The sequence below is a fragment of the Vipera berus genome (genome assembly GCF_964194415.1).
Source record: "Vipera berus genome assembly, chromosome: 1".
NCBI lineage: Eukaryota > Metazoa > Chordata > Lepidosauria > Squamata > Viperidae > Vipera > Vipera berus.
The window spans coordinates 342,402,734-342,416,011 of NC_138202.1; the positions used below are offsets into that span (position 1 = coordinate 342,402,734).

The 13,278-nt window shown below is 41.2% G+C and overlaps 1 protein-coding gene across 2 annotated transcripts; it reads left to right on the forward strand.

Annotated features, from left to right (window-relative positions):
* Window positions 1-2,072: 2,072 nt before the first annotated feature.
* RHBDD2 (rhomboid domain containing 2) lies at window positions 2,073-10,720 on the forward strand. Of its 2 annotated transcripts, none has more exons than XM_081325461.1 (4): window positions 2,073-2,264; window positions 5,436-5,837; window positions 6,386-6,536; window positions 9,538-10,720. In XM_081325461.1, exons 1-4 carry the CDS (start codon window positions 2,111-2,113, stop codon window positions 9,878-9,880), a joined length of 1,050 nt encoding a protein of 349 aa, XP_081181587.1. In that variant the 5' UTR covers window positions 2,073-2,110; the 3' UTR covers window positions 9,881-10,720. The 2 variants fall into 2 exon arrangements, with proteins under 2 accessions (XP_081181587.1, XP_081181588.1); XM_081325462.1 differs by having other exon boundaries at window positions 2,076-2,195.
* Window positions 10,721-13,278: the final 2,558 nt, after the last annotated feature.

Sequence of the window (13,278 nt, forward strand, 5' to 3'; positions counted from 1 at the left end):
TTCAACATATTTGACACAGTTCAAGAGATTGAATAACCATAGCTGATGCCATTTCTAAAGAAATATAACATCTTTTTATATCCAATGGCTCTTAGAAAAGCTGAGAATCACTGGAAGCTTTGGCTCTGCTTAGATGTATATGCAGTTGCAATCTGCCTGCAGCTGCCTTATACACAACCAATAAATTATTTTAAACAACAGCCCAAGATTTGAGATATATTTTGTTCAAATATAACATTAAATCATGACATTTAATTATTTGAACACCAGATTTATTCTCCAATACACTAAGTTAGAGTCAAGCAAACATCAACATGGTTTGACCAGTTTGTGAATCTACCTGGTACTTCTTTTCAGCTCTGATCAGTCTTTAAAAGCTCAGCCAGCTCGGATACTAATCACAGAATTATAGAATTTTAATTCAGTTAATTCACTCTTATAGAAGTTTCAGATTATTTTTCAAAGTACACTTGGTAAACAGATTAAGAGAGCCAGTTTGATGTAGTACTTATGGCACTAGACAAGAAACCAGGCGATTGTGAGTTCTAATCCTGCTTTAGGCCCAAAGCCAGTTGAGTGGTCTTGGGCCAGTCACTCTCTCTCTCTGCCCTAGGAACCAAGGAATGACAAACCAATTTTGAAAAACCATGCCAATAAAATTGCAGTGACCTGTCTAAGTAGTTGCCAGAAGTTAAGAGTAACTTGAATGCACACAAGCAAACAAACCTCAATTAAGTAATGGATACAGGTTTAAAATATTATCATTGTTAGAATCTCAAAGCAACATATGGGAATATAAGCAGTTGTACCAAGCCATTTAGCCTAATTTTCATCTAAGCAACTCTGGATATAGTGATGAACACTTTAAAGAAGACAGCCAGAACATCTCAGACTAATCTGGGAAATAAAAATCTAAAATCCCAGCAAAGGCAATAATAAAACCATTTCCATGTTGGTGTCATGTCAAAAAAAAAGGCTATAGTTGATGAATTTTATTATACAGTACATATTATGCTAAGATAGTCATGCCTCTCAAGGAACTCCCTCGCTTTAGCTTCCAGAATTGTCGGCTATTTGCCTGTACCTTGAACTGCTACAATACAGTAGTCCTTATAACCCCAATTGAGCAAAATTTCTGTTGTTAAATGAGACATTTAAGTGAGTTTTGCCTCATTTTACAAACTTTCTTACCACAGTTGTTAAGTGAATCACTACAATTGATAAGTTAGTAACATGGTTGTTAAGTGAATCTGGCTTCCCCATTGACTTTGCTTGCCAGAAGATTGCAAAAAGTGATCAAATGACCTTGGGACACAGCAATAGTTATGAACCATTTGCCAAGCATCTGAATTTTGATCACAGTTGTCAGTGTGAAAAATGATCGTAAGTTACTTTTTTCCAGTGCCGTTGTAACTTTGAACAGTCACTAAATGAACTATTGTAAGTCAAAGACTACCTATATACAGAATCCAGCTCTCAGGTTCAACCCAGCACAAATGGGTGGTTCCACTGCAGTCGTCCTATCTGTGGTTTGGAGCCTAAGTTGGCTCCGCCTCCTTTCTGCAGCTGTTATTATTTGAAAGAACATTTAGGTTAGCGCCAGGGGGGTCTTCAAACTTGGCCCTTTTATGACTTGTGGACTTCAACTCCCAGAATTCCTCAGCCAGACACGCTGGCTGAGGAATTCTGGGAGTTGAAGTCCACAAATCATAAAAGGGCCAAGTTTGAAGACCCTTGGGCAGGGGTAGGCAACCTCGGCTCTTTTATGACTCATGGACTTCAACTCCCAGAATTCCTGAGCCAGCTTGGCTGGCTCAGGAATTCTGGGAGTTGAAGTCCATGAGTCATAAAAGAGCCGAGGTTGCCTACCCCTACCCTTGGGTGTTCGGCTACGACGGCAACGGAGAACGGCTTTGCTTTTCGGGACAGGCGGGGGGATACAACCTCACCTGGCCAAACCCCGCCGAGTTCGTTCAGCGGGAAGGCGGGCCTTCCTGTCTGTCTGAGTTCTTGGCTCGATTGGTTATGACCTAACCCGGAAGCAGAATTCGGGAAGCTTGGTAACCCGGACGATCTGAAAGTCGGGTGTGCAGGGTGAAGGCGGGAGAGCATGGAAAAGTTTCCCGTGGCTACTTGCCTGACGATTTTGCTCACGTTGTTGGTCTCCGGGCTGGGCCTGTTGCAGCGGATCAGAAGTAATGGCCTGCCCGACGACATTCTGTCGGGGTTTTTGCTGCGGCCGGCGGCGGTGCGGGAAGGGCAGGGTGAGCTCGAGGGATGATCCCTCTTTTCCTGCCTTCCTCTGGTAGCGGCTGTTACATTCTCCCCTGTGGAGTCTTTTCAGAAAGCTGGGAGCGGGGGGGGGGGAAAGAGGGAGAGGAGAGTGTGAAATGCAAGGGAGATGGAAATGGATCTTCCATGCCGCAGCGGTCTTCAAACTTGGCCCTTTTATGACTTGTGGACTTCAACTCCCAGAATTCCTCAGCCAGCGTGCCTGGCTGAGGAATTCTGGGAGTTGAAGTCCACAAGTCATAAAAGGGCCAAGTTTGAAGACAGACATTCCATGGGAAGGAGCAGGCTACCATAGCATTTACGACAAAGACGAGAAGGCCAAAGACGAGAAGGCTCTGTTTTTCGTACTTCATGGAGGACATTGGCTGATTTTTGTTGGAAAGAGGTCCTGGGGCCGTTACAGGAGTCATTCTATTGCTTTTCAGCATTTATTTAATTTAGGCATGAAAGCTGCCCAAAATTATCTTGACGTAAGATGGGTGGTCTGTAAATTTTATAAATTAAAAAAAAATCCTAGCAAAGACTGATTTCTTCCAAGACTTCCATAGGAGACAGTCTGGCCCTTTCTCCTAATCTCTGCTGGACTGTCCTCATCTTTAATTTCCACAGTCATTCCTTGCTTTTTCCTGGGGTTAATAAAATTCATTTAGGCAGCTGCCTTCTGGAGGAATCTTACATAGCAGAGTTCTTCCTTCTCTATTACATTTTGAGCTTAGGTTTCTTGATGGTTGGCAAAGCAGGAGCAAATGGAAGGTAGGTCTAGACCAGGGGGTCGGCAACCTTAAACACTCAAAGAGCCATTTGGACCCGTTTCCCACAGAAAACACTGGGAGCCACAAAACCCTTTTGAAGATAATATTGCATATATTGTTTTTTTACCTTTATGCTATGTATAAAAAAAACTATAGTGTGTTGCATTTATGAAATCAATGAACTGCTACAAAGAAAATAAATTTTTATTTCTGCATGCAACAAAAACATTTTGAACTCCCCCCAAAAAACGCTGGGTCGAAGGTTACTTTCAAATAAAATACTCAATGTCTATTTGAGTCCTCCTCATATTTATGAAATAAAAAGCCGGTGCAAACTATAAAAACTACAAATAGAAAAATAGAAAAGAAAAAAAAATTGCGGGGAAAAAAAGAAAACCTTTCTCCTTCATCCCAACAGGTAAAAACAATTTTAGTAGCTTATCTACCATCTTTAAATACAACATAATTACCTCCATACCTCATCTCTTAATTAAAATATCAAACTATTTCATTAAACGTTCTTTACTAAAGGTCCAGTAAGGACCACATATATTCATATTCTTTCCCTCCCTCTCTCTCTCCTTCCCTCTCCCTCCCTCCCTCCCTCCCTCCCTCTCTCTCTCTCTCCCTCCCTCCCTATCCCTCTCTCTCTTTCTGCCCATTCATTCATTAATCCGGTCCAAGTGTCTGCACGCACCCCCACACACAATTTTTTCTATCTTGCTCTCGTGGGGATCAAGAGGAAGAGGAACTGGTCCAAACGGAATGGGACAAATGAACACGGCTGCCTTAAGATTTATTTTTATTTTTTTATTTTAATTCCATTTATATCCCGCCCTTCTCCGAAGACTCAGGGCGGCTTACAAGCTTAGCAGTAGCCTTCATTCTATGTATATGCCTGCTTATTAGGGCTTTCACACACACCCCAAGCGGCATTATTACAAAGTCAGCTTATTGCCCCCAACAATCTGGGTCCTCATTTTACCTACCTCGGAAGGATGGAAGGCTGAGTCAACCTTGAGCCTGGTGGGATGCGAACCTGCACTAATTGCAGGCAGCTGGTGTTACTTAAGGAGGCATTAGCCCACTGCTCCACCAAGGCTCTGGATCGCAGGCACCCCACCATGGCTAACACACCACGGACATTCTTATATGGCTGGGTCTCCACTGGCGCTCATCTGCCCTTGGGCTGCCAGTCCTCTTCCCCCAGTCAGTGTGTTTGTGTGTGAGAGAGAGAGGGGGGGCACTTGCACTTCTCGGGAGGGGGAACTTTAACGCTGCAGACCTTTTGGACCTACGTCTTCTTGCAGGTTCCAACCAACTGCTTTGTATCTCGCCGAGGTCCTGGGCTGTAGCCAAAATATCTGCTATCGGAATACACAGATAAAGCAGCATTACGCTGGCATTGAAGGCAAGCGGAGGCAGCAGACGGAGCAGGCAGGGCTCACTCCCAATGTGTAGCCTGGGACCTGGGGCAGCTCCTTCGGACTAACAAACTGCCTGCTAGCTAAGCACTTGGAGTTGGCAGCCTGGCGAGCGAGTCTGACTGCACACCGCGGCTGAGGTGCTGCCAAAAAGGCTACCCCCATTTCTCCTTTGCCGCTTGCCCTTCCCAGGACGGCCTTGCACGTTCTCTTGCTTGCCTCCTGCGGTCTTGGCAGTGGCGTCCCAACTGCGGGAGATGGAGGAGCCCCGCTGGGTGGAGGCACTGCCAAAGAAGTGGGACCTGGGTGAGGGGGAGCGAGGGAAAGGAATTGGGCAGGGGAGGGAGCAGGTGCCGTGGGCATCACGTAGTTAGCAGAAGGCGGCTCTGCTGCAAGGAATTCTGGGAGTTGAAGTCCACGAGTCATAAAAAAGCCAAGATTGCCTACCCCTGCCCTAGGCAGTGGGGCTTTTCTATGGTGGTACCCACATTGTGGAATCTCCCATCTGAGATGAGTTTGGTCTCATGAGCTTCTGAGAATCCCTTAAGATCTGGTAATCTCAGAAAGCCTGGGGACCCCACGAAATGGGTAAACTTGTGAGGTAGCTCTATTATTAACATCCCTCCATCTGTTATTTTATTTGGTTTATTTTTAAAATGTTTTTATAATTAACTAGTAAGTAGTTTTGCATATTTATAAACTCTTTTAGCTTGTACACTGCCCAGAGTAGTTTTTGGTGAGATGGGCGGCTACTAGATAAAAAAAAATACTTCAGTAGACGCTCTTCTGATTCTGGACTTTTGATTTAATGAAGCTCTCCACCCTGCTTTAACCCTATCCCAGCCTTTCAGTTCCCCTCTTCTTTGGAGTTAGCAGCATTCTTCCAAAGTTATGAATACATTTGGAATGATTTCAGAGTGTCAGCTTCTTGTCTATTATTTATTTGCCAACTTGGCTCTTTTTGCAGTTTATAGGTTGGTGACCTACATCTTTGTTTATGAGGATGTAATCTCCTTGGTATGCAGTGCTGTTATCATCTGGTACTTTGCTGGCAGCTTTGAGAAGATGGTGGGGACTGTGAAGCACTCCTTCCTCACTCTGGCCTTTGCGGTTTCGTTAGCTCTACTCTACCTTGTACTCAGGACTATGGCATCTGGCATGTTGAAGATGACAGATGCTGAAGGATTCATTCCTGTGGCTTTTGCCATGCTGGCTGCATCAATTGTTCGTTCTCGGATGAGGAGAACAGTGCTCTTTGGAGTGAACTTCCGCATGACACTTGTGCCCTGGTTGCTGCTTTGCCTGGCCTGGATTTTCCCAAGTTCTTCTTTCCTAGCAAATCTCTGTGGCCTCTTAATTGGGAATATATGTATCTTTTTATAATGAATTGCATAACTTTTAACTTACCAAGTTGCATCTTCCAGATCTAAAGAATACTTGTAAAATGTTTAGGATAGATGAGCGTCTGCCTTATAAATGGCACAGATACACTGGAAGCTTATTTTCTTTAATGATTTATTATATTAACCCTTCAACAATCTTTTCCATTTTGGGGTTTTCCAGATATATCCAGACTGTTTTAACTATTGCTTGAATGGACTAAATGGATTTCCCCCAAACCCTACCTAAAATTGCAAAGGTAGCAAATTACACTAAGCGTAAGTAGCAAGTCAGCGACTTTACATTCTTGAGACCTTCCTTTCTTGAACTGTATTTTAGTGCAGTTCAAAAATACAATATGTAAGGAAGTGAAGAAAATATAATATTGGTGTTCTGTGCTTATTAGAACTCCCAGAGCTTCCATTGAAGTTTCTGAACATTTTAAAGGAATCTCAGAAAAATATATTCAGAAGACCAGGCTTAAAAATGCCTTCTTTCACATCCTTTTTTTGGCTCTCCTTAACTACTAAATTTTAGATGGTTATGGTTACTGCTTTGCTTTTGATTTCTCTGAATCAACAGCCTCTTGTTTAGATCAGAAGTTCCCTTTCCGGCTGTTGAAAAGAATTCCCTGGGTAAAATATGTTCCAGGATCCCTGGCAGAAAGAAGCGCTTTCCAGAACCGAAAGTAAGTCTGCTAGCTATCATAATGCTTACTGTTTAATTTTCTACTAATAGCACTATTTCTCAAAGTTTCAGTAACTTCACAGAATTTAAAATTTGATGACTTGGTAAATTTATGCAGTTCAAAAATAATTCTGTTTTTAATCCTACATTTAGATCAATATTATCTTTCATATGAGCTTGTAAATAAGAGAAGTTGTAGCCTCACTATATAAAAGATGTATATCTGAGATAAAGGTACATTCTGTTGAATGTGTTAATGTTAAATATTGACAGTTTTTTTTATTGAAAAGTTTTATAAAGGTTACAATATTATCCCATCCCCCAACCCCCCCCAAACCCCCCTCCCCCTCCCCCACTTCCCAAAGTTGGTTACAGGGTTACAAATATATAGTAATCATAATCTAACTAACATTAATCAACTATATAAATAACCAAATATATAATACACTTTAACCTGCCTATAACTTAATTACAAACACTCTAAAATATCCAACTTATAAAAAATATTAAATTATAACCATCTAAAATTTACTCATAAGCTAAATGGAACTTATTAGTCCCATATTTTTTCTGAATATAATCTATCCATCTTCTCCAAACTGAAATGTATCTTGTGAATGATCCTTCAAGTAAGCAGAAATCTTAGCCATTAAATATTGACAGTTTTAATCTTAACACATAGTTTTGACATACGTTTTCCTCTTGGGTATAATGTTTTGTAAATTTGTGTTATGTGTCTAAGAATTACAAAGAAATAAGTTCTACTAAAAGTATGGGTCCAGGTATTATACATAAAATTTCAGAAAGTTGGGGGAAATGGTGCAGCTCTATTGAACATTAACGATCCTTAAGGAAAAGTATCACGACTAGTAGTAGCTCGGATCTTAGTTTTTCTGTAGCTAAAGTAGATAGTTGAAACGTTACCTTTGAAAATTCAGGCTAGGAATATTATTGACCAAAGAAGATTTGTGAGCATCTTTAGTCAGTAACATATGGGACTAGAAAAATAGAGGTCAACTATAATAAGTCTTTTAGTTAAGGATACTATAGAGCATGGGTGTCAAACTTGTCGTGTCGCATGATGTGCTGCGACGTATAGCAACTTTTTTTGCATTGCTGGAGCTGGGGTGGGCCCCTCTGCATGATGCAACCAGCCCGCGGGCCGGCAGTTTGACACCCCTGCTCTATAGTATAAGAATGTCAAAAAGGACTGTAGAATTATTTACGAAGATTGCAAGGATGCATTATTTTGAGTAGCAAGCTCTCTTTTTTGCCCAAATAAAGTGAAATCATAAAAGGTAATGCTATGCAAGAAAACACTAATAATGTTAAAAGCTTTGGAAAGAAAAAAAAACCCTTATATAACAGTTTATCTGAATTTCAGAAAGTAGCTTGATTTATGACTGTGCCTTTGTCATAAAAATGATTTCCTTGTCTGCTTCTGTCATGCTATTAATTTATTAATATTTATTAAAATTAAATTTAATAATAAATATTAAATCTCCTCCAAAAAAGGAGACTTTGAGTACAGAAATTAATTGTAAACCATAAATTAGCATTCAGTCAGGTTAGGCTGACCTTTCTTTGACAGCTTTCTTGTATGAAAAGCAATTGATGCTTTCCTTTCTCCCAAGAGGATAAATAAAGTAGAATAGAATAAAATAACAGAGTTGGAAGAGACCTTGGAGGTCTTCTAGTCCAACCCCCTGCTCAGGTATTGTTGTCCTATCACTTCTTAAAAACTTCCAGTGTTAGAGCATTCACAACTTCTGGAGGCAAGTTGTTCCACTGATTAATTGTTCTAACTGTCAGGAAATTTCTCCTTAGTTCAAGGTTGCTTCTCTCCTTGATTAGTATCCATCCGTTGCTTCTTGTCCTGCCTTCAGGTGCTTTGGAGAATAGCTTGTCTCCCTCTTCTTTGTGGCAACCCCTGAGATACTGGAACACTGCTATCATGTCACCCTTAGTCCTTCTTTTCATTAAAGTAGACACACCCAATCCCAGCAACCGTTCTTTAGATATGCTTTCCTTTAGATCTCCAGGTCCAGGAGAGCTGTTAGTAGGAACTGAGTATTCATTTCTCAATTTGTTCCCAGAACAGGAATACATGAGCTTTAAGGAAGAGTACCCTGGTTAACGTAGCATTTGTTCTTTACATATTAGAAAGGGTGAAATTGATCTCGGAGGATACTTGTTGGGAAAATAGGTGGGAGTATTATATATGTTTGGCATCTTGAGTTATTTATTAAAAGATGGGATAAAAATTAACAAAAATATATAATTCCCATGGGATCTGTGTAACTCCTGCCTTCATAATAATAATAACCTGGGCAGGTCACTTTGCATGTGTTCCTCGTGAATTGAGTCTATTAACACAGAGATCCCCACCTATAGGCCGCAGCCCACTAATGGGCCGTGGCCTCTTGGTCACTGGGCCGCTTGAGTAGCTCAATCCCCCCCTTCGTGCCACATTGCCATGAGTGTTGCACAGGTGGTGGCAGCACCGCTAGTGCCATGTGGGTGGCGGCGTTACCACAAATCTTGCGTGGGTGCTAGCAGTGCTGCTAACGGTACATGGGCGGTAGCGTGCCACACAGGCAGCGGCATTGCCACTAACCTTGCACAGGCGGCAGCAGTGCTGCAAGTGCCAGGTGGACGGCGGCATGAGCCTCGCGCTGGTGGCAGCTTTGCTGCAGACTGTGGCGCAAGTCTCACGGGGCAGCACTGGCCTGATCCTCATGCCGATAGTGGCATCGGTGCAAGCCTGGCGGCAGCACAAGCCTCACACAAGCACCAGTGTCATTGAGATCCTCGCACACATGCTCGCAGCCCCATTTACATGGCGTGCGTGCTCGCGGCCTGTTCATGCGCATGTGTGTGTAGCCACATTCAAGTTGGCCCATGCACGCGTAAGGCGCCTGCCCCTCCCTCTCCCACCGGGCCGCCAATCCAGAAAGGTTGGAGCCCACTGTATTAACACATCTCTCTTCTGTCTCTTTCAGGTTAAATCCAGTGCCAGGTTCTTATCCCACTCAGAACTATCACAGCCCCCCTCCTCCGTTGCTTGCCATGCAGATGCAGTATCCTAACGCGCAAATTCCAGCACCTGGACCATCATCTTTTCAGAATCCTGCACTGCCTCCTACTGGTGGTGCTATGGGAGAATTGTGTATCCAGAACCATTCCCATTCACCAGCAGGACTACCACCTGTTTCTCATCTTGTTGGTGCTAATTCCTGGGTGCCTGTGAAGACAGGTGACCTGGGTGCCCACCAAGCACCAGGGTTTCCGTCTGTGGGAGCTGCCTCAAAATCAGAAGATGTTTGTCAAATTCATGTAGGCTGAGTCTAGTAGGTAATTGCAGTTGTTGGACTATGCAACCGTAACAGTGGTTTCCCTGAGAAGGGAGTCTCTTCCAAGTAATAAAAAAAATTGGAGATCCTGAGAAGCTTGGATCCAACTGAAGAAAGGGACCATTCTCTGTCTTGTGGCAATCTGGTGGGATCAAGTGACAACAATCTCTCTGCTGTTTAATGCTGAAACTTAATTTGTGCATTAACTTTGGGTGATGACTATGGCCTTCATAGCTTCAAGTTGTATCCTTTCTGCATCTGACCAATTTTATAATGATGGAAATTTTCCATTGATTGATTGTTTGAGGCACTGGACAGTTTAGGATTGGTTTTATTGTGCTACTGATAAAACTGTTGTTTCCTTAATATTTGGCTAGCAAGAAAGTTGTTAGGATATTTTAAAAAAAATTATTGCCCATGGATGGGAATATCTCTGTTCTTGTCATCTGAGCATCTCGGCTTAAACCCCTGATTAGTTTATACATGACTTGTAATTAATTTTAAAAATCTATTTTAGATAAATTTGGTATAGATCACATGAAGAAGTGTAGCCAGCTGGTTCTGGTAAGGACTATATTCGTGAAAGTCATGCTCCACATACAGAAGATCCCAGTTTCTATGATGTTTCCAGTTCAAAAGAAGCTATACATGAACTATGGAAGGTTTCTTGTGAAACCATGAGAATTTCCTCCCAGGCACAGTCATGGGCATTATTTTGTTTAACAGATCTGGCATCTTTGCATAACCTTGGCAAATGTATGATATTACTGTAAAGTGGGATAAGCTGCAACTATGATAAAAAATATTCTACTTTGAATAAAAAAATTTGTGAGGAGTGTATAATTACATTTCTATGGAAATGAGAGATATTCTGCAGAGTGGAATGAAGAAAATATTAATACTGACTGTATCTAAGCCTGATACTTGGAAGAATGCTCATATTTTTTTTACTTTACAGTTATACCTTGGTACTCATTGTTAATTGGTTTTGGAAGGCACAATGAGTACCAAAAACAAACCAAATTTTTCCCATAAGGAATAATGTAAGTAAGTCACAAGGCAGCTGACACCGACTCTAGCTTGTGCAAGCAATGAGTACCAGGACAAAAGTTTTGTGTCAAAATGCATTGAGTACCACATTTGATGAGTTTCAAAGCAGTTGAGTATCAAGGCACCACTGTACAAACAAACAGTGTTGAATACGAAAGTTACAGGGGGATCCATTTGTCATTGTGCATAAGAAAGTGGTCAAATTCATTAATTGCCAAAAGCTTAGGTACAGAAATCTTCCCAAATTACCATTGGCACCTGCTTAGATAAGGGTCAACATCACTCAAGGGGGGTTGGACTTAGTTCTCTTATGTCTATGTAGAGATTCTAGGCTGATTCCTCTCTTAACCCCACCCTCGGGTTCTGTCATCTTTTCTCCTACAGAAGGTGATTTAATAATTGTGTGCAGTGGAAGAACTGGCTACAATTACCCCCAAATCTCTTGTCACTTTTGGTTTATGAGGAACAGTTTCAATTACTTGGTTTTTTGATTTTGCATTTTCTCCTGTTTGCCTTTTGGGAAGCAATAGCTATTTTTTACCACTTTTGAATTGATAACAGGACCGCTTTTCAGGGATGAAGTCCCTCAGTGCAATCGTTAAAAGTTAATTCTTAGATGGGAAGTCCCTTGGGCCCAAAGGGTAATTTTCTGGGATTTTAGTTCAAACATGTAACAGGAACTGTCCTCTTCATAATGGTGTGAGGCATCTAACAAATATTTATAATTTAATTCAGAAATACGTTTTTACCATTTCAGAATTGCGCATCAGGTCTGCTCATTTAAAAAAATAATAATCTTGTAGCAGTGCATGCGCCTGGTGTCCTTAACATCAGTGCCCCATTTATGATGTATTGTCCCTTGTACTACGGTAGCTGCTCTGCCCCCTAGGAAAAACAAAACTACAGAGCGTAGTTTCCCTCTTCAAAGTCTAAAGTCTTCCTCCTAGTTAGTACATTGCTTCTGGTGTAATACTGCTTCTGGATGGCTCCAGGAAGTCTCATAAAATATGAACAATGTTGTAAACATATATTTAGATATATATTTCCCTAAATACCCTGAAATTGCAACTGTCACCTACATTTGTTTCCTCTGCATAGTGAAATGGACATACCCCCTTCCCCCCACTCCTCTTCATCCTTTGGATCGTGCATACATCTTCCTTGGCAAGTAAGTGCTGGCAGGTCATAGATGGTACACTGCACAGTCGGAAAGTCACCCACTCTACAGCTATGGAAATACGTTGCAAATTAATAGAACTATACTTTTTTCAGGAAACTGAAATAGCTTTATTTTTAATTTTGAACCTGAGATATTTTTTTTACAAGGATATCCAAGCATGGCTGTAGAAGCATATGGCAAAGAATGGCAAAAGGAATTAATTACTAAAGAGAACTTTCTCCATTTTCATTGAGTTGAAAACAACTTGATGGCAGTCAATTGGTCAATCAGTCAATTCTTGAGGGCCAGATGTCTAACCCAGGATAATGTAGAAGAAGAGGTAAAGCATGATGCCTTTGAAGGATACTGGGGTTAGATGCTGAGAAGAAATACCTTGCCAATAATTTTGTAGCAAAGTTTGCCAAAAATTAGTTTGCACAGAAAGTTTGTGCTTTCAGTGATTATGGTTTATTGCTAGAGCTTTTATGCTATTTCAATCAAGCAATCTAAATGTTTTACAAAAGATGTATTATGTATCGAGCAGATTTAACATCAGTGATAGCAATAAGTATATAGACTGCTAACCACTGAAATCTTGATTGTAGTGAGGTAGAAATATGATGTCTAATCAATTAGTTATAAATAACACTTTTTGCACATCCTTAGATACACAAGTCATTAATTCTTCAATACCTGAAAACCTATTTAAAACAACCAGGTCTTAAACATTCTGAATATCAACAAATGTGCTGTTCTTATTTCTTAGATAACAAATGTTACAGGAGGGTTGCTCCCTAGCAGAAATGTTTGCTTCTGGATTTTCTATCGTTGTAGCTGGTAATAAGCAACTCTTTCCAAAAACATTTTGGGCAATAGATTTAACTTGGAGCAAGCAGTCTCATAGATACCCAAGTCCCAAACCTTGTGAAACTTTTATTACCAGTGCCTTAAGTTGTGCTTGAAAGTAAAATCGATGTTATATGACAATATCAGGCAGTCCCAGCAGCACATACCCAGCACATACCCATTTTTCACTGAGGTTTCTGGGTAGTCTTCAAGGATAGATGTAGTACTTCAACCAAAGAGCACTTTGAAGGCACGCCTATACATTGAATTAAATGAGTACAATGTCCAATGTTTCCTGTTCCTAGAAGGGTCACTGCTTCTACCTACTGATCCAG

Bases quoted from the DNA above. Each gene is read 5' to 3' on its own strand.
- RHBDD2 (XM_081325461.1), top strand. From the start codon at position 2,111: ATGGAAAAGTTTCCCGTGGCTACTTGCCTGACGATTTTGCTCACGTTG. The intron at 2,265-5,435 runs GTGAGCTCGAGG...CTCTTTTTGCAG, and splicing joins GGCGGTGCGGGAAGGGCAGG to TTTATAGGTTGGTGACCTAC. The intron at 5,838-6,385 runs GTATCTTTTTAT...ACTAAATTTTAG, and splicing joins CCTCTTAATTGGGAATATAT to ATGGTTATGGTTACTGCTTT.